Raw genomic sequence first — 18749 nt, forward strand, 5'->3', positions numbered from 1 at the left:
AACGACCCCCTGACACCCCATCAACCATTTTTGAGGAACCAGACAGGTCTCAGGTATGGTCGTTGGAATATGAATAGCACTGACCACACCCCACAGGGATAATCAGCTGAAACAAGACCAACCATCATCAGAACTGAAGACTCCTCTTGGATGGGAGGCGAGACATCTCCAAGAAACTTTCTTAAAGTCCAGTGGATTGATTTAAACAACTTCGGATAACTGAGTATTCACTCAGAAGATAGAAGATACTGCTGCTGCTTTTTCTTTTTTACCAGTTTCCAATTTGATTTTTTGTTTCGGTGATAATTTTTAAGTCTTGTGTTGGTGTGCTTTGTGTATGTTGTGATTCCTTGTTTTCCTTATTTTGTTTGAAGAACGTTTAACCTGTGTTTAAAAGCACTGATCAAATAAAACGTTCCTACTTATTTGTTCCCCGATCTCGAACGTGTCACGAGAAAATTAATTTATTTTAATATTTCATTTTTAAGCATTCGCTCTAATCTAAGCCGTAGTACAGTCCTCCGGCCACAGGTGGCGCTGCTCCAATAGCCGCCGTTTAACTGAATCTCGTTCGTGTCCGCTGGCTGGAGGAACAGTGTGGCAGATTCGACAGAAAATTCTACGTACGTGATGCAAAATTAGACTCTTAAGGAGAAATCAGAAGTTATATTCGGTAAAATAATGTATCAGATCATTCCATGAATTAGTATTGCTTTGATATTTAGACGTTGGAGAAATGGACGCGCAAAAAACAGGTACGAATTCTGGCTTTTTTAAGTCGAATATGTTTGTCGTGTCTGCATATTATCTTACGCCAAATTAAAATAAACCGACGACTATAAAATGTGTCCCGTAGTGTTTATCGTGTTGTAAACCCAATTCAAGTACAGGTAGTTATTACTTGTACAAAAATGGAAAATGCAGCTTCAACATAGCATCTGTTTCATTGCTTTGTTATGTGCACGATTGAAGGCAGAAAGTGACCCTTGGTCCAAACCTCATGAGAATCATGTGTGTGTGTGTGTGTGTGTTGTGTGTACTTGCAAATCTTTAGCTGACATAAATGTAAAAAAAAAAAGAAATTATGTGTATACATGTTTGAAATGTTCTTTTCAATCTCTTTTATATAATAATTTTACCCCCTCTTGTTGCCCCATACCCTGATCCTGTCTCTCCAGCTGGTTCTGTGTTCATGTGTCGGCTGTGCAACCTCTTCTCTCCCAGCTGTTCCCAACTGTTGTCCCACTGCACCCAGCAGCACCCCCAGCAGGCGCACCCTGATGACATCATCACTGCACTTCAGCCCCTTTTAGGAGAACCTGAGAAAAAGCGGACAGGTCAGATTACTGATTCAGCATGACTGTCGACCGCTTCATTCACTCATTTTGTGATGAAGTTGACTTTAACTTAATGATCACCCAAAAAATAACTACGATCTCATTTAAGGTTCATACTGGGTTATATAAACTTCTACTACTGTGTTTCATTGTTAGATTGTCGGGATAACAGTGAAGTTTGATAACACGAACAACCCACTACAGTATATCAGGGTTTGGTTTCACATGTGATAAATGTTTGAATAATGAAATTATTGTTTGTTTTTGCCTCTTTTTTAAATTTTATATACTGTTTTGATCCCCGAAGGGAAATTAAGAATGCACACTCTAGCTAATGATTCAAACGCATGCATATATATATATATAAGTGTGTACAGGCCCCTGTAGCACACATACACAAGGGGGCCTGTAGGCATGCAAGGGAGGTAGGGTGGCAGGCAGCTCCATCTTGGTGCGCCTTAAATGAGCAATTTGTAAAGGGGACGTCACCTTGCTCAAGGGCGCCTCGGCAGTGCTCCAGAAGTGAGCTGACACCTCCCACTGTCAGCTCACCTCCGGTTATTTTTTTGGGCGGTAGTGGGAATCGAACCGCCAATCTTGAAATCATAGGACGACCCGCTTTACCGCCTGTTTTACCACTGAGCCACTGCCGCCCCTCTTAAGAGATTTATTAACTAAAAAGAGATGTGAAAAGGACAGTGTTATCCCCTTATCAGTTCAGTCCTCTTGTTGGCCCACAGAGAGCCCAGTGAAGCGAAAACGAGGACGTCCAAAAGGCTCCACAAAGAAGATACGGCCAAGTTTATCAGAAGACAAGCATGACGCCAGCAATTCAGCAGAGGACAGTGTTCAAAGACAGGAAGAAGGAAATAAAAAGGAAGGAATCCAACAAAGCAGCTTGATGGATGGTAGCACTGCTGTTCTTTATACTGTGTGTAGCCATAATTCTTTATTTTGAAATGCAGAGGAGAGGATAGTTACCCCCTCATCAGAATGTCACTTAAATCACAAGTATCACTGTGTGATCACTGGTGTGATTTTGTCGACACATAGTCCAACTTACATGAGTGAAAATCAGATATTGCACTGTTTTGAACACCTTTGATCAGGTGGCTTTTGACTGGTTGATAACTTAATTAAATCATTAAAAGTCATTAAATTGTTTAATAGTCATTTTAGCTCTTGTTATCTTTATTGTTGAACAAATATGCATGTTTCTGTTTCCTGCATTCCAAATGGTGACGTAATGTTCTCGAATGCTAGGAAAGAGCTGTGATGGGATACCAGAGCTAGAATGCAGAGTCTGTCATCGTACGTTCAGCAACAAACGTCAGATTATAAAACACATCTGCTTGGGTGTAGAAGAGGAAGAAGAGGAGGAAAAAGGTGAGGAGTTACATTAACAAGCGATAGAAAAGATGATAGTTGCTACAGGGGTGTGCAAGGAAAAGTAATGTGTGTTTAGAGTGGAGTATATTCGTGTATACGTCGTTCAATCTTTTTTTTATTTTTTGTAAATGCACCGAAGGAGCAAAGGAGCAGCACTCTTTATTTTGTTGTACTCAATACATAACATTTGATAAATTAACAAGGCAATTTTTTAAAATTAGTTTATTTCAACTGCATGCTGGGAACTATCATTACTTTATTGGAATGATCCTTATTCTAAAGATCTTTTGAAAAAATACAGAAGAAATCTTGTTTGATTTTTTTTGATTGAAAGACATGCTCATTGTTAGGCATCTGTGGTGGAGCAGGAGCTAAAACTCCTGGGAGCTTGCATCCTTGGGGGGCAGGCTCAAACCAGACGCAACAAAAGTCATCAGGATCAGGACATGTTCGAGACAAGGGTAATTTTAAATTTCAGCAATACTTCAAAGTTACTCTCATCAGGGACCTCCAGATTTCTGGTTTCATTTTATGATGATGTCTAATCTTTACTTGTAGACGTGGACAACTTAAGACTCCAAAGAACCAATCGAAGCCGTATCCTCAAAGAAGGAGACTCAGTAACAGGAAGCAAAAAGTCAGTCATCAGTGTTGTTCTGATAGAAGATGAAACACTTCCAGGTTAGTCTTTAAAAATTGGTTTGGACATATTGGAAAATGACTCCTGTGAATGCTGTACAAAATGAATGAGATGGTTATCTTAAATTTTACAGGGGTTTCTAAAATGGTTCCACTAGAGGATGGTTCAACAGAAGCAACAGATACCTACACTCAATGGCAGGTAAGCACAGAAATATACTGTATATGGAATTAAAGTTACTTAAATTCATTTCATTGTTTTCATTGTTATCTAATGTTTTTCTGATGTGAGTATCTATGAATTCCAGCCACATACTAATTCTATTGAATTTTCTGGGCTGTCAGCCATCTGTAGTCATTCAGATGCAGTCAAATGACATAACGGGTGATTCCTCTGGCTGCGAAGGCAAAAGTAAAATGGATCAGGAGCCAAGGTAATATAATAGAAAACTTCCCTCTTTCCTCTAGCATTCATTTTTTTGTGTGGCAGTGGCTCAGCGGTAGAGCGGGTCGTCCAATGATCACAAGATCGGCGGTTCGATTCCTGCTCCCAACCAGCTACCCTGTAGTGTGACAGTGAGAGGTGTCAGCTGACCTACTGAGCACTGCCGAGGTGCCCTTGAGCAAGGCGCCGTCCCCTTTATAAGCTGCACCGTGAATGAGCAGCCCACCACTACCTCCCCTTCAACTGCATGCTTACAGGCCCCTTATGTATGTGTGTTATGGGTCCTCTACACACACACACACACACACACACACACACACACACACACACACACACACACACACACACACACACACACACACACACACACACACACACACACACACACACACACACACACACACACACACACACACACACACACACACACACACACACACACACACACACACACACACACACACACACACACACACACACACACACACACACACACACACACACACACACACACACACACACACACACACACACACACACACACACACACACACACACACACACACACACACACACACACACACACACACACACACACACACACACACACACACACACACACACACACACACACACACACACACACACACACACACACACACACACACACACACACACACACACACACACACACACACACACACACACACACACACACACACACACACACACACACACACACACACACACACACACACACACACACACACACACACACACACACACACACACACACACACACACACACACACACACACACACACACACACACACACACACACACACACACACACACACACACACACACACACACACACACACACACACACACACACACACACACACACACACACACACACACACACACACACACACACACACACACACACACACACACACACACACACACACACACACACACACACACACACACACACACACACACACACACACACACACACACACACACACACACACACACACACACACACACACACACACACACACACACACACACACACACACACACACACACACACACACACACACACACACACACACACACACACACACACACACACACACACACACACGTTTTTGTATGTCCGGTAAATGTTGTCTTCAGTCTCATATGTGAGCTTTCTTTCCCAGTTCTGACCCAACTCCCACAGCCGCAGTCAGCAGAGGTTTCCAGGAATATTCCATCAAGCAAGATGCTACCAAGTACAGTATGATTTTTGTAACAAGTGTGTTCAAACTCTTTTAAGAATTGCAGTTTTTCTGCTCCAGATTCTTGCAGTGAAATGTAATTTGTATCCTGCCCAGCTAAACTTTCAGATTCGCTTCCTAAACACTGACTATGAGCTACATGCTACTGTAAATTAATCTGTTTCTAATCTGACGGAAAAGACATGCTTGACTTTCCTCTCTTGTTTAGAAGCATTAAAAGTTATTTGGTATTCTTCTTTGTAACTTTCTCTTTGGGTATTTGTGCACCCCAGAGCCAGTCAAAGATATTCATTTGTTTCATTAGCAACATCAACAAAAACATTCACTAGCATAATAAAGAGGTTGACACTGGTCATCTTGTAATTATAATATTAACTCTCTTCTCCAGTTTACTTCAGAACCAGTTGAAGATCTTTGCGTGTGAGTTCTGTAATAAAATCTTCAAATTCAGACACTCACTGGTTGCACACCTCAGGACACACACTCAAGAGAAACCCTTCCATTGTCCACACTGTGACTACGCCTCAACCATCAAAGGTAAAAACCCATCAGCGTGAAGAAACTTGAGTCCGTTGTTCAAAGTCAGACAGAGTTAAACATAATTGTATGTGTCTGTGAGTTTGTATTTGTGTGTGTATATGTGTGTGTAGCACAGGATTTAGGAAAAAATCCAGGGTTACTTCAGTTACCTTTGAACTACCTTAGGAAATGTACTGATGCAAACTAAGTTTCTCTGAGAAACATACTCGCCTGGTTACATTCTTGACTGTTCTTTCAAAGCCAACCTCAATGTTCACCTAAGGAAGCACACAGGAGAGAAGTTCAGCTGTCAGCACTGTCCTTTCAACTGCCTCAGTCCAGGACACCTCAAGGTGCTGTTCCTTTAGTGCTTTATTTTTTTGTGCTGTCATATCTAAGAGATAAGTTGTTTCTGCAAATGAACTTAGAAGATAGTAATATGAACCCCTTATTGGGTAAATGTCCTGACTGTCAGGATTTAATTTTCTTTTCATTGGTTGTAGCTGTATTTTTCTTTTTTGAGACAGACTTTTGTGTCTTGTTTCCAAATTGTGATATACCGAATCAACATTCACGGATGCAGCTGCACTATTTTACAGTTATTCTGAATTCTGATTTAGGTCCATGTCGAACGAGTCCATCTGAAGGTGAAGCAGCACTGCAGCTTCTGTGAGAAAAAGTACTCAGATGTGAAAAACTTACTGAAACACATAGAGAAACGACATAACTTAAAAGACCCTGCTATTCAGCAGAGTTACCAACAACTCAGGTTTGATCTATTTTATCTCATCTTTGTATCTGATATACATCATGTCTTTCTGTTTCACCTCATCAACACCAACCACCATCTAACACAATGACACATCCAGTCTGTTTATCTTGTCCAGGTTAAAAACCCGACAAGGTCTCAGACAGCTTCTCTACCACTGTCACACGTGTAACAGACGCTTTAAGAACCAGCTCGAATGGGAGCGTCACCTGTTGATCCATGGGCCCTCACGTCCCTTTGCCTGCCACCTCTGCGACTACGCTGCCACCAAGTTGACTGCCCTTTCTGCTCACGTCAGGAAGCACCTGTTCCTTTACGTGTGCTGTATGTGTGATGGGAAGTTTGTCAGCTCTCAGAGACTGAAGGGTCACTTGAAAGAAGCTCATGGTGAAATGGACCAGGAGCAGACCTTCACCAACTGTATCAACAGCAGCTTCTATGTGATGCAGCCAGGAGGAGATATATGGGGGAAGGAGGACGCAGGAGAAGGGATGAATGAAGAGTGCAGGACAAACCATGGCAAGAATGACAAGGCAAAACAAGATGGGAGGAGAAATAGTGTTAGAGGGGAAGAATGGCAAGATGGGGCTGGAGAAAAACAGGAACTATCAGCAAGTCAAGATATGAAGCGACAGATGGAAGGAGAACAAACTAAATCTAAGGTTAAAACTGCTGAAAATGTGCAGGTGATGGAAGGAGAAACTGAGAAAGAAGGAGAACTGGGAGGTGCTCTGCAAGGCTCCCCAGAAGTGCTTCACCAAGTGGTTTCCATTGAGAGTACAACTCTCTCTGATGGACAGGATGAAGCATGGGCTGGGGAGAGAGCTCAGGACAGCAGGACAGATTCACAGCCCCCAACAGATCACCACAGTACGCTGACTTTACTGTCACCAGGTGGCGTTAGCTCGACTCTCATGGAAGATCAGACTCAAGGAAACAAAGCTCATGAGATCATGAAGGCAGCCCAAAACACGAAAACATCATCATCATCAGGAAATGCAAGCCTGTGTGATTTGGGTGCACACACACATCTGTCATCAGCACCTCCAGGGGAAAGTGCAGAAGCGACACATGCAGAAAGGGTAAATTAAGTACAAGGACTGCAGATCAGTGTCAGCGTCAGCTAGGACTCCAACTAGTGGATGTTAGTGTAGCTGAATGATGAGAACAGTCAGATCCAGGAAATATTAGAAAAGTGTTTTAAGAGGACCATCACTGTTTTCTTGCGCATTGATGTCCCCAAGAGGGTTTTCTTTCTAAGGATACAAAGCCCTGAAATATGTTGTTTTTCATCACGTTAACAAAGAGAAGCAGCATTTTTGTCAACATTTGAGAAGCTAAAAAAAAATACTGTAATTGACGGGATTTTCTACTTTACAAGTGACTTACAGGAACAATTCGCAACAGACTCAAGGATAGATTTTTATATTAATATTTTTAAAAAAATTCTATTTATTTAGATTGTTTTGGAGATTTTTTAATTTTTTAAAATACATAATCATAATAAAAGTTGTAACTTATCAATTAAAAAACATTTTTTTGTATGTTTAATATCAATACTTAATTCTTTCAGTCAGAATTCAATAATAGGTGCTTCTTTTATCTTTTACATCAAAATGTAACATAATTCTTCATCCAATTTAATATTTTTTTTCTATGCATATGAGAACAGTTATACTCAGTAAAGACTCTGCCTCAGTAGCTGTGTTAATATAAAATGTCATACATCAGTCTAAACCTCATCTTTGTGCTCTTTAACTATCTCTTACTTTTCTTAACATTGGTCTTTATATATTATTATATATTAGGGACACTATAATTAAAACAATGTAACAGACTACATGTCACGCATGGATTTATTTTTGTTTCTGAAATATGTAACTAATTTTAGAGGAAGTTAGGTTGTCTGACCTGGTCTATGTTTCCTGCTGGAAGGTGTCGGAGATCCATCAGAGTGCTTTCCAGCAGGTGTTGGAGTCACTACAGAAGACTCGACTTGATATGGAATCTTTCCAGCAGCTCAGAAAAATTTACGGAGACCTAGAATGTCAATACTGTGGTGAGGTGACAAAAAGTATTTTACATTAGGTATTTTTATTATTTCGCCTTTCATCCTCTTGCCTGAGGGTTTGTGTCTTCCACTTTTAAACATGTTTTTTTTCTGCTTGTTGCAGGTAAACTCTTCTGGCACAAAGTAAACTACAGTTCTCATGTACGCACACATACTAAGGAGCACGTACATTACTGCTCAAAGTGTAACTACTCTTCAATCACCAAAAGCTCTTTGAAACGGCATCAGATACAAAAGCACAGCGGCATGCTGCTGTCTTGTTCGAACCCCGGCTGTCAATACACCACACCTGACAAATACAAACTTCAAGCCCATTTGAAGCTGCACCTGAAACAGGTAACCAGCCTTCAACTTATTTCAAAAACCTCCTTTAAATCTAGGTCCATGTTTTTTTCTTTTTGAGGAGGTTTTTCAGAGATTTTTTAAAGCTTATCTTGTTTACAGGTTAAGAGCTTGAGTTGTCCTGTCTGCCAGCAAAGCTACCCAGAGCACAGACTGAAATACCACATTAAAACCACCCATCCTGGTAAAGAACTCAAACATCTGTCTACGACACACACAATCTGGTTCAACTTCTTGGGTAACTTCAGAACAGCTTGATGTTGGTTGAAGTGCTAATGTTTGGTTAACAAAATAAACAGTGAAAACTTTGCACAGGAACAGATGACTACTCTTTTTTGTGGCATCTTTTGGCTACTATTATAGTGACCTACCTCCGATTCATGATTTTAGTTTCATACAGCGATGATGTACAGTTGATCCCTTTATTTTGTATTATTGCCAGGAAACGGATCCTAATTCCAAAAACTTACAATTCTTGGTGGTTTTAATGAATCTTTTCTGACATATAATCAGTGTAGAACAGTGAAGAGACTGGCAGTACACAGTATTAGGGTTTTACCACCTTGACTTCAAGAAGAAGCTGCACAGAGTTCACCATTTTGTGAAATACATGGTTGTATGAACAGCACGTATTAAGAATGCTTTTCTTTTGCAAACTGATGGAAATTCGTAAAAAGTTTTTATTTAATTTTTTGTTATTCTTCCTGTGGAATTGATTTGCAAGGCTGAAATTTAATTTTGTATGTTTGTGTTTGTATTTTTGCACTGGACAGGTATGCTTCCTATTCGAGGCCTGATGGTGCAGCGAGCAGAGAAGTGCCCTTACTGTGACTCTTACTTCCTAAAGAACAGCAGTCATTTCCAGCGGCACATCTGGGCCCATCAAGGTGTGATGTTCCTCTGCCTTTAACACACAGGGGAAGGAGTCGACTGTGGAAACGCACTTGAGCTCATTAGCGTCCACGCACAGGTGGTCTTTGCTTGAGGAAAATGTGATCTGAGATTCCATCTGCCATCTTCCATCTTTTTCTCCTGGCTGTCCTCCGGGAGGATAGACTAAATTGAAAACACACTGCAGATGCTGTGGAAGGAAATTGGCTTTTCGGTCAAATCACTTGAAATCACGTGAAATTACAGGAGCACAAAAAAAATCAGCCAAACTTGTAGCGCTGGTGTTAGATGAAAAAAAGTAGAAATCTGGCAAGACCAACTGGAAGATATTACATTAACTTATAAGACATACTGTTTCTTTCAGTTTTAAGAACATTTTTATTTCATAACAGTTCATTGTTCTTTGCAAAACTGTCACAGTGCTATTTGTTACCTTCTATTACTGCATATAAACAGTATATAGAGTAATGATGAATGCATGGTTATCTAGTTGAAATGGCTGTATTCATGAACTGCATAAGCTGTGTTGAGGAAGGGAGGAATTAGTCTGTGATGTCTTCCAATCACTCCCAGCTTTATGTGGCTTACCATACTGGTCTGTATGTATAGAGGATAGATCTGTTCTGCAGCTGACAGAGCTGGCATAAAGACATAAATCTAGCACCTCTTTTCCCTAGGGTTTTCAGTTGGGTCTTCTATCTTTTATGTTATGTTGTGTTTTTTTCTCTTTGTGCATCTATGTGTGCAGGTTTGAAGCCATACGTCTGCAAAATATGTGACTATGCAGGCCGCAGCAGGAGTAACTTGAAAAGTCATATGAACCGACATAACACAGAGAGATGTCATCTCTGTGATCTGTGTGGCAAAAGGTTCAAGTCTAAAGTTAGCCTGAAAAGCCACAGACTGGGTCACACGGATGAAGGTATGAACAATCTGCTCTCACTGATCACTCATTCATTCATCTTCAGCTGCTCATCTGCACTGTGAGTCATGGGTTGGGTGGGTTAACATGAGTTACGCTGGAACCTTCTCCAGCCGGCTATGGGTGAGAGGCGGGGTACACCCCGGAAGCTTCACTAGCACTTCATGGGGCCACACACACACACAGACTACCATTCACGCCTACAGTCATTATTAAGTGATCAGTTAACCTCAGCTGCATGTTTTTGGAGGTGGGAGGAATGTGGGGGACTCTCACAGACATGGGGAGCACATGCATAATGCTGTTGTGAATGTTATTTTCTGGATATTTTTCATTTGACTGTTTATTGCAATCAGTGCTATTTTTGACTATGTATCATTTTGAATTTGAAGATGAATTTTGTGTTTGGTCAGGGAAGCGGTTTCAGTGCTCTGAGTGTGAGTTCTCCGCTGTCTCTAAACCTTCCCTGCTGCGACACTTGGAGAAACACGCTGAGTTCAAGGTCAGAATACACGGAAAGCCCTTAGTGGTAGTAGCAGAGGTACACTGTGACTCTATTTTATCTGAGTGAAATGTAAAGTAGTAAAAAAACACACTGAATACAAAAAACCTCATTCATCTACTAATTCATTTTTTAAACTTAATTGCTGGTATTAAGGATAGATTACACAGTGACTATGTAATCCAACAGTATTTTGTACATAATATCTACACACAATTCTGTTTGATGCATGTTGTACATTGTTCAGAATTTTAAAAGTTAGAAAATTGCATTTCTATTCTTACAAATATTGATAAAAATTCAATGACAAAAGTAGGTCATAAATCTAAACTAAGATCTACAAACTTCATCAATCCTTTGTCATTTATAAAATTCAACCAATATTCTAAATGCAGGATTTCCAGACAGTTGTGTTCCGTTTGCACTAAAGTGTTTTTAAAAAAATTTTTTTTAATGTGCAGCCTTTCCGTTGTGCCCACTGCTGCTACTCCTGTAATGCAGCCGGTCCGTTGAAGCGACACTATAACATGAAACACCCAGATCAGAAATATCACAATGCTGGACCTGGAGTGCCGAACCTTGAGGCTCTGGAACAACAAGGTCTGACCTCTGCTCTCACTGTGCCAGACTAGATATGTGACTGCAGTGAGACAGTATTTGACAAACTGTTATACCCATGTAACGAAGTTCATGGTGTAGCCAGACGCACGTTTGTGTCATTATTCACTTGTGCTGTCCTTCAAAAGTGTAGTAAGTAGCTCTATGTGTAATTGCAGTCAGGCAAAACCTAATTTAAAATGTGTTTGTGTGTGTGGGTGTGCATCTGTGTTTAGGCGGGATGAAGTGTCCCGAATGTGAGTTTGTTTATGGCACCAAGTGGGAGCTGAACCGGCACTTAAAGGACAAACACAGCCTGAAAGTGGTGGAAAGCACCTGGGGGGTAAACCACACACGCACGCACGCACGCACGCACGCACACACACACACACACACACACACACATCTAAAAGTTGGAAATATAGCGTGTAATATAAAACGTCAATCAATCAATCAATCAATCTAGTTGTTGGGTTGGTACACATGTTTTTAGTCGACATAGAGTGATTTCTTTTGTGACACAGGTAGGAGGGGCAGTAGAAGCCCAATATGGCTCTGTGGAGGATGAAAGGCAGCTGACAGAAGCACCTGGAGCATCTCTGCAAGACAACGGTAAAATCAGCAACAACAAACATCCAGTAGATAATTGTCTTACATAAAAAAACATTTTAAAAAAGTTTTGAATTTTTTTTTGTCTCCAACCATTAATAATGACAATAACAACAAAAACAACAACAACAACAACAACAACAATAATAATAATAATAATAATATAAATTATAGTAAAGGGGAATGCTGCTCACAGCTATTCCTGTTTATGTGGTATAAATATGTTTTATTATACATGTTATATATGTTTCCTTATATATGTTCTCCACAATTTTTTGTCTTTTACATTCAGTCAGCATCCAGCAGGTCACCGAACTCAGCTCAGAGACTTACGATGCTGTCACCTCTATGGTTGCCCTGGCTCCAGGCACTGTTACTGTCGTACAACAAGTAAACAAGTTAACATCACCTACTTAGAAAATTGAACATGGGAACAACAAAATGGTGATTTTAACTTGGAATTGAACTTTCAGGTGGCTGACGAGCAGGAACTCGGTAACTGCAGCAATCAGCTGATGGTGATGAATGAAGAGAGAGCTCTAACTGGTAACCAAGTGATGGTGGTGGAGGACGCAAATGGACTTGAGGCTCTGACAGTTCTCACTCAGGGAGACAACACTCACCACTATATTGTGTATGTCCAGGAACAAACTGTAGAAATTAACTAGTTAAATACTGAGTATTAGTATATCAATTTATAAGAGTGAAGTTACATAAAATGTACTTACAAGCATTAAAGTCATGACCTGTAAACATAAATAATTTCCTAGATTTATTTTTCACTTGGGTTATTATGAAAAGTGTAATACAGGTAATTATTTGAGATATTTTATACTACACAGTATATGTAAATAAAACCTCTGCCCTACTTGAGTGGACTCATTTACTGAAAAATAAATCTCAAGGTTTTATATTCCATTGTAGTTCAACACTTGTCATGAAATTGAAATGTTTTTGCCATTCTAATACTGATAGTTTTCAAACTAAATTGTAAGATATTTTTGTCAGCCATTTACATAGAATCACTACACTTGATTGACCTGTGGATGTACGGAGGTCACTGCCACTAAAGCTATTGTTCATTGAGTGAAATGAATGCACCCCTCTGATGTGAGGCATTTTCGAACTGACGCATGTCGTAATTTGACCTCTGCCCTCTAGGTGGCAGTATTGCGCTTCGAGGCCTATTTTCAGCCGCCAAAGTTACAAATAATGAAGAAGAAGAAGTAGTACCGGGGAAATTTGACAGGCGCAATGAACTGTCACCACTGTTTTAACGATATTTAACTATTAGTCACATTAACCGGGTTATCACTAACGATTTAGTTGACATGGACCGGTACACGCTGGTCATATCATTTTGTCAAAGCGATGACGGTCTGGGCGAGGATTATAAATGTAAGTACGGATTTTCTCTTCGAAACAAACACTTTCAGCTGAACTAGCTTCTGCTATGCTACCTCACACACGATGCTCGATGTACTCTTTGCTCTCCAGGTTGTGACGTTTATATGGCGTTACGTTTATTTGAAGACGGGAGTTAAATCAGTACAGATAGCTTTGCAAACTTAAACATTACACAGTCAAAACCAATGTGCAACGCATGCAGTAAAATAAAACAAAACGTGTCAGACGAGACTAAATCTAAAGCCAGTGACGAGGTAATGATAAACCCTGTTAGGTCTCCAGCCGGTAAAGCAGCTTTATGAGAGGATTGTGGAGATCTCCACTCAGGAAGTGGACAGAGGAGTCTCTGCATTTCCAGGTACACTTTGTCACAATGGCCATCTTCACTTGGCAGCTGCTGTTTTCCGAGTTTAACCTCACCCCTCTCCCTCCTGGTTTCCCCAGCTTGTTCTATTAGCGGCAGACCGTCAGTTCAGAGGTGGTTCTTTGCTCTTCAGGCATGCCAGGGAGTAACGCAGGTGAGACATTTGAACACTTTTGAAACACCATCCAGAAACGATGTCAGGTGTTCACCCTCACCAGGGAATGTAGCTGATGTCAGTTTTCTTTTATTTAATTTTGAAATGTTTGTCTCAAGCATGGCTTTAAAAATCCTTCATATTTTAAAAAAAAAACAATTATGTGTGGAAAAATATTTTTTACACAGCAACAGCTTTAACCTGAAGAACCAAGTGAGATTTATTTTTGAAGCACATCATGTCAGTTTTGTGTTTTGTTTGACCAGTCTACATATAAATCCACCTATTGAAACATCTGCGTTTCAGTTTTTTATTTTTTTTTATTTTTGAGGTAGAAGCATGTCTTCCTAGTGTGTAAAACAGTATGATTGGGTGTAATTTTTTCTGTGGTAACTCCATGCAATACAATATTTTTGTAACAACCATTCCTAAAAATAGTGAATACCACCACAAATTAGGATATGTTGTGGCGGTCACTTACTCACAGAGCATGCATACTGAAAGGGTACATGATGGTAGCTTTGAAACAAAACAATATAATGAAGAGCAGAAACATTGTAAGGCTGTTTCCATTCAAACTGTTAGATTATACATGTATGAAAGACACACAGTCAAGACTCTTTTGTTTTACTCACACCTGTAACGCCTGTTTCATATAGTATTGCAGCTCAGACTGGGAAAAGCTGGGGACAGCCCATCAAAAAATTGACAGTGAAGAGGAGAAACTTACTGCTGTGGAATCATGTCTCAGTTGTCTGAGAAATCAAGAGGCAGTGGACCAAAACGTGGGCCTGTCAGTGATGACAGGGTGAGTGGGAGACGGCAGATAACAAACCAAATATTTTTTTTATCACCTGAGAAGTTTTTATTCTAGTGAGACATCATTTATTGTTTGTCTTGAATTATCGAATTAAGGCAAATCAGTTCTTTCGTTTATTCTTTTATCACAAATATATTCATGGCTAAACAATGTTTGTGCAGTTAAATGTTGACATATTTTTCTATTTCATGTCAGGCTTTATTCTAATACTGAAGTAGTAAATCCTCTCCTCTGATGCTCTGGTTCTTACTGTCTTCAATTTATATATGATCCAGACCTCCTGTTCCTTAGGAACTGCTGTCAGAAAAAAGTGTAAAATGTTATAATCTAAAATATTTTTAATCTCTGTTGTTATAATGTCATTAAAATTATTCCCGTTCATTCATATACAAGAACTTTATAGGAAATAGTTTGAAGTGCAATGTGAAAATATTCAACTGGAGCAGACAAGGTACGTGTGTCATGGTGCTTTGTCGTGATGGTCCTGCAGCTACATGACATTTCTTTGGGCCTGTGAATGTACTGGAACTGATTTTGTTCTCTTAACAGACTCTTAGAAGAGATTGCAGAGGGACTCCATCAACTGTCAGACAAACTTCCACCTCCAGGTGCTGTTGCCTTCATATATATGTGACACACTGTAATTTAAAGAGTTGTAAGATTTTGCTGTCATTTGTGAAGGTATTGAATTTTTGCTCAGGAGGCCTGTCAACATAAAATACTTATTTTAAAATGAACTCTAAATTTGATCAAAATTCATTTGAAGGCAAAATTCATTTATCCAAGGTGTTTAATCCAAAATGCTTCCACACATTACTTCTAAGATACTTTTTACATCCCACTTCAAAGCGATGATGTATTGTTATTGTCAGCTTTGGTGTGTTCGTCCATCCATTAGTCCACCAAATATCTTCGCAACTGGTAGAAAGATGAAGCAAAAAGCAGATTATTTGGGCGGCAAAGGGGATGAAAATGAGATGACCTAGAGAAAACTAGGTCAATGGCCAATTTTAAATTTTGTACACTCAGGAACCAGATAAGATAGAAAGACGAGGGAGAAGGCCAGTGTGAGTAAGACCATAGATCAAACCTAGTGCTTTGATTAATGACAGTGGGTCAGAGCACCAGCTTTGATCTGCAAGTAGGTCAGGGTAAAATTTAGAATTCAGGGGTGTCGCAGGATGTTGCAGTCTGTGACTGCATTGGTTCTCGTGTTTTGTGATTGTCAGTTTCCTCTATTTTACTTTGATGAGGAAAACAAGAATCTTCCAGTTTACTGAAAGGCCAATAGTGCAAAAAGTTTATTTCACAAAATATTGTCTCCAGTGTGAGTTTTATTTTTGCCAAATGCTTCCATTAACAATGGAAAAGCATCTCTGTTCTGAAGCCAAAGTCCTCGGAGATCCAGTCCAGTTTTAAGCAATTAGGCTTTGAAAATCTGCCTGCAACAGTCCCATAGAGAAGATGACCCACTGTACCTGTTAAATATGCAGTCACTGCTGGCAGGCTTGAGATGTGTCTGCTCTGTGATTCTTAAAAGGCCTGCCTCCTCAAGCAAAAATTCACTTTCTTTGAGATACTTTTGTAATGCACCTCTTCCACGGGAGTTCATGATCAGCCCCCTCTCATTGCAACTTTCCCTGAGGAGCTGGAGTCACTCCAGCAGCTCTTTCACAGAGTTTAATATTTGAAATTACCAATTTAAGCAGACTGTCAAGTGTCAAGTTCCGTGACACTTCCTGAATTCCTATAGAGAAATGCATGTTAAAAGAATTGCAGCTTAATGCATTATTTTATTGTTTGTCTCAATCCCCTCCGCCAGGTAAAGCTTTGCTGGATGTGCTGATGCTTGGCTATACGGAGCAGCCACCTCCCATTAAAGACATGCTGCCTGTGCTGGGAGCCATCAAACACATGGCCTGCTGGCATTCTGCTAAGATCGTTATAGTAACACAGCACACTAAAGGGTGAGGAGAGGAAAACACACATCAATTACTCGATTAACGGAAGAAATTCTGAAGAACTGATACAAAAATACACCGAAAGAAGAACCTTTTTAAACGTTTAATGTATTCATTGGATTTGGACACACACACACACACATGCACTACTGGTTTTATTTAAAATGTAAAATCCTGATGGGAAATTGCAAACAAGGTTTCAATTGCAGGAAATTCACCAGTGTGTGAATTTTCATTGTGCGTGAAATGTTTGCCACTAGATGGCGGTAGAAAAGCACAAATAAACACTTGTTAACTTACCAAGTAAAAACATTTTTACAGAATCAAAAAGAGCACAAAATCTAACTTGACTTATTTTAAGTTGGTTGCAGACGTTTCAAGAGGCGTCTTTAGTGCTGATTGACTGGTAGAGAGTCCAGATAATAATATTTTTGCTCCTTTTGATTTACCTCAACCTGGATAATTGAGAACTTACACAGACATTTTACAGAAGTTCATATTTTAGTGCAGGACTCAATAGCCATATTAAATATAAAGGAATCATACATTTTGCACACTGTGGGACTAATAAAGTAAATAAATAATAATAATAATTATCCACACTTTATCGATCCCTCATGGGGAAATTCTCTTTACACTTCTCACTCTCACACAAGTACATATATGTGTTAGTTACAGCACGTGGTTACAGGTTACAGGCCCCTGAAACAGACACGGCACACTAGGGGCCTGTAGGCATGCAATTAGTAATACAGAGAGGTACATATAGAGGTGCAGGGGAGGCAAAGTGACGGGTTGCGTGAAAAAATCGCGCCCCAGTGAGCATCTTGTAGGGGGGACGGCACCTTGCTCAAGTGCGCCTTGGCAGCAGCTGGGAGGTGAGCCGACACCTCCCACCGTCAGCTCACACTCTGATGGATGTCCGCCCCAATATAATCTAAATAAGGGATTTCTGATGAACCAGTTACATTTGTTTGTGTCTGTTTGCTCCTTAAATTGCCCTGTCCTGGTTATTGAGTTTCCTGTTTTTTTCTGTTGCTCAGGTGGCAGAAAACAGCATCCTATCTGAGTGCTGATCTGGTGGAGTCCACTGACCTAGAGAGCTGTATCGATTGTAGAGAATTATGGCGGGGTGGTCTTCTGATCAGAGAGAAGAAGGTAAGAAACAAAAGTGGAAGGAAGGGGAAATGCAGAATAGTGTTGCCTTCTTGCATTCTTTAATTTAAAGAAAATGGTGGGATACCCAGAGAATGAACTTTATACAATGTGCAACAAGAGAAAATCTTGGTGCTAAGAGTAGGAAAACACATAAAGAAGATGTAAGGATGGAATAGATAGTATTATTGACAAAGAAGGTATCTGTACACATGTCAATATTATGACAAATATGTCACAAGCCTGCATATCATCACCCTTTTAAAATTATTACCCAGATCATTTTTCTACAAAAGTGAATATTTTTGCCTGAATCATCTGAATCATTAACGAATGGTTCAGTTTTTTGTGTTTCCTGAAAAATTGGGAAAATGACTATTATATTATAAAATGGCAATTATTTTAAGAAGGTGTCAGAAAATATTTGGTGTGTTTGTGCCTAAAAGAAGAAAAATGTCAGTCTGTTGAAATAGTTTTTTGAATCTGTACACTTTCCTGAAGTACTATAGGTGTAATACAGTACTGTATCTAAAAGCAGTACCAATTAAGGATGAGGTGTGTGTGGG

The 18749-nt window shown here is 39.9% G+C and overlaps 2 protein-coding genes across 7 annotated transcripts in view; both read left to right on the forward strand.

The window, feature by feature from the left end:
• Positions 1–126: 126 nt before the first annotated feature.
• Positions 127–13185, forward strand: zfat (zinc finger and AT hook domain containing). Of its 6 annotated transcripts, none has more exons than XM_068324367.1 (24): positions 128–755; positions 1179–1337; positions 2078–2245; positions 2601–2723; positions 3077–3187; positions 3285–3407; positions 3500–3567; positions 3711–3799; positions 5023–5094; positions 5489–5637; positions 5881–5972; positions 6240–6388; positions 6507–7470; positions 8324–8447; positions 8563–8795; positions 8904–8985; positions 9575–9688; positions 10441–10614; positions 11028–11116; positions 11578–11716; positions 11950–12056; positions 12238–12325; positions 12619–12712; positions 12796–12982. In XM_068324367.1, the coding sequence occupies exons 1-24, from the start codon at positions 737–739 to the stop codon at positions 12836–12838; spliced, it is 3573 nt and encodes a 1190-aa protein (XP_068180468.1). In that variant the 5' UTR covers positions 128–736; the 3' UTR covers positions 12839–12982. The 6 variants fall into 6 exon arrangements, with proteins under 6 accessions (XP_068180469.1, XP_068180470.1, XP_068180468.1 ...); XM_068324363.1 differs by having other exon boundaries at positions 130–755; positions 12615–12712; positions 12796–13185; XM_068324366.1 differs by having other exon boundaries at positions 130–623; positions 12615–12712; positions 12796–13185.
• A 383-nt stretch (positions 13186–13568) lies between these two features.
• mtbp (MDM2 binding protein) overlaps positions 13569–18749 on the forward strand; it is a 29684-nt gene continuing 24503 nt past the window's right edge. The window contains exons 1-7 of the mRNA XM_068323699.1: positions 13569–13720; positions 14004–14087; positions 14174–14247; positions 14907–15055; positions 15617–15675; positions 16890–17034; positions 18072–18186. Of these exons, the coding sequence (XP_068179800.1) occupies positions 13654–13720; positions 14004–14087; positions 14174–14247; positions 14907–15055; positions 15617–15675; positions 16890–17034; positions 18072–18186 (693 nt within the window). The 5' untranslated portion in view covers positions 13569–13653. The remainder of the gene's footprint in view (positions 13721–14003; positions 14088–14173; positions 14248–14906; positions 15056–15616; positions 15676–16889; positions 17035–18071; positions 18187–18749) is intronic.

The sequence above is a fragment of the Antennarius striatus genome, chromosome 9 (assembly GCF_040054535.1).
Source record: "Antennarius striatus isolate MH-2024 chromosome 9, ASM4005453v1, whole genome shotgun sequence".
Classification (NCBI taxonomy): domain Eukaryota; kingdom Metazoa; phylum Chordata; class Actinopteri; order Lophiiformes; family Antennariidae; genus Antennarius; species Antennarius striatus.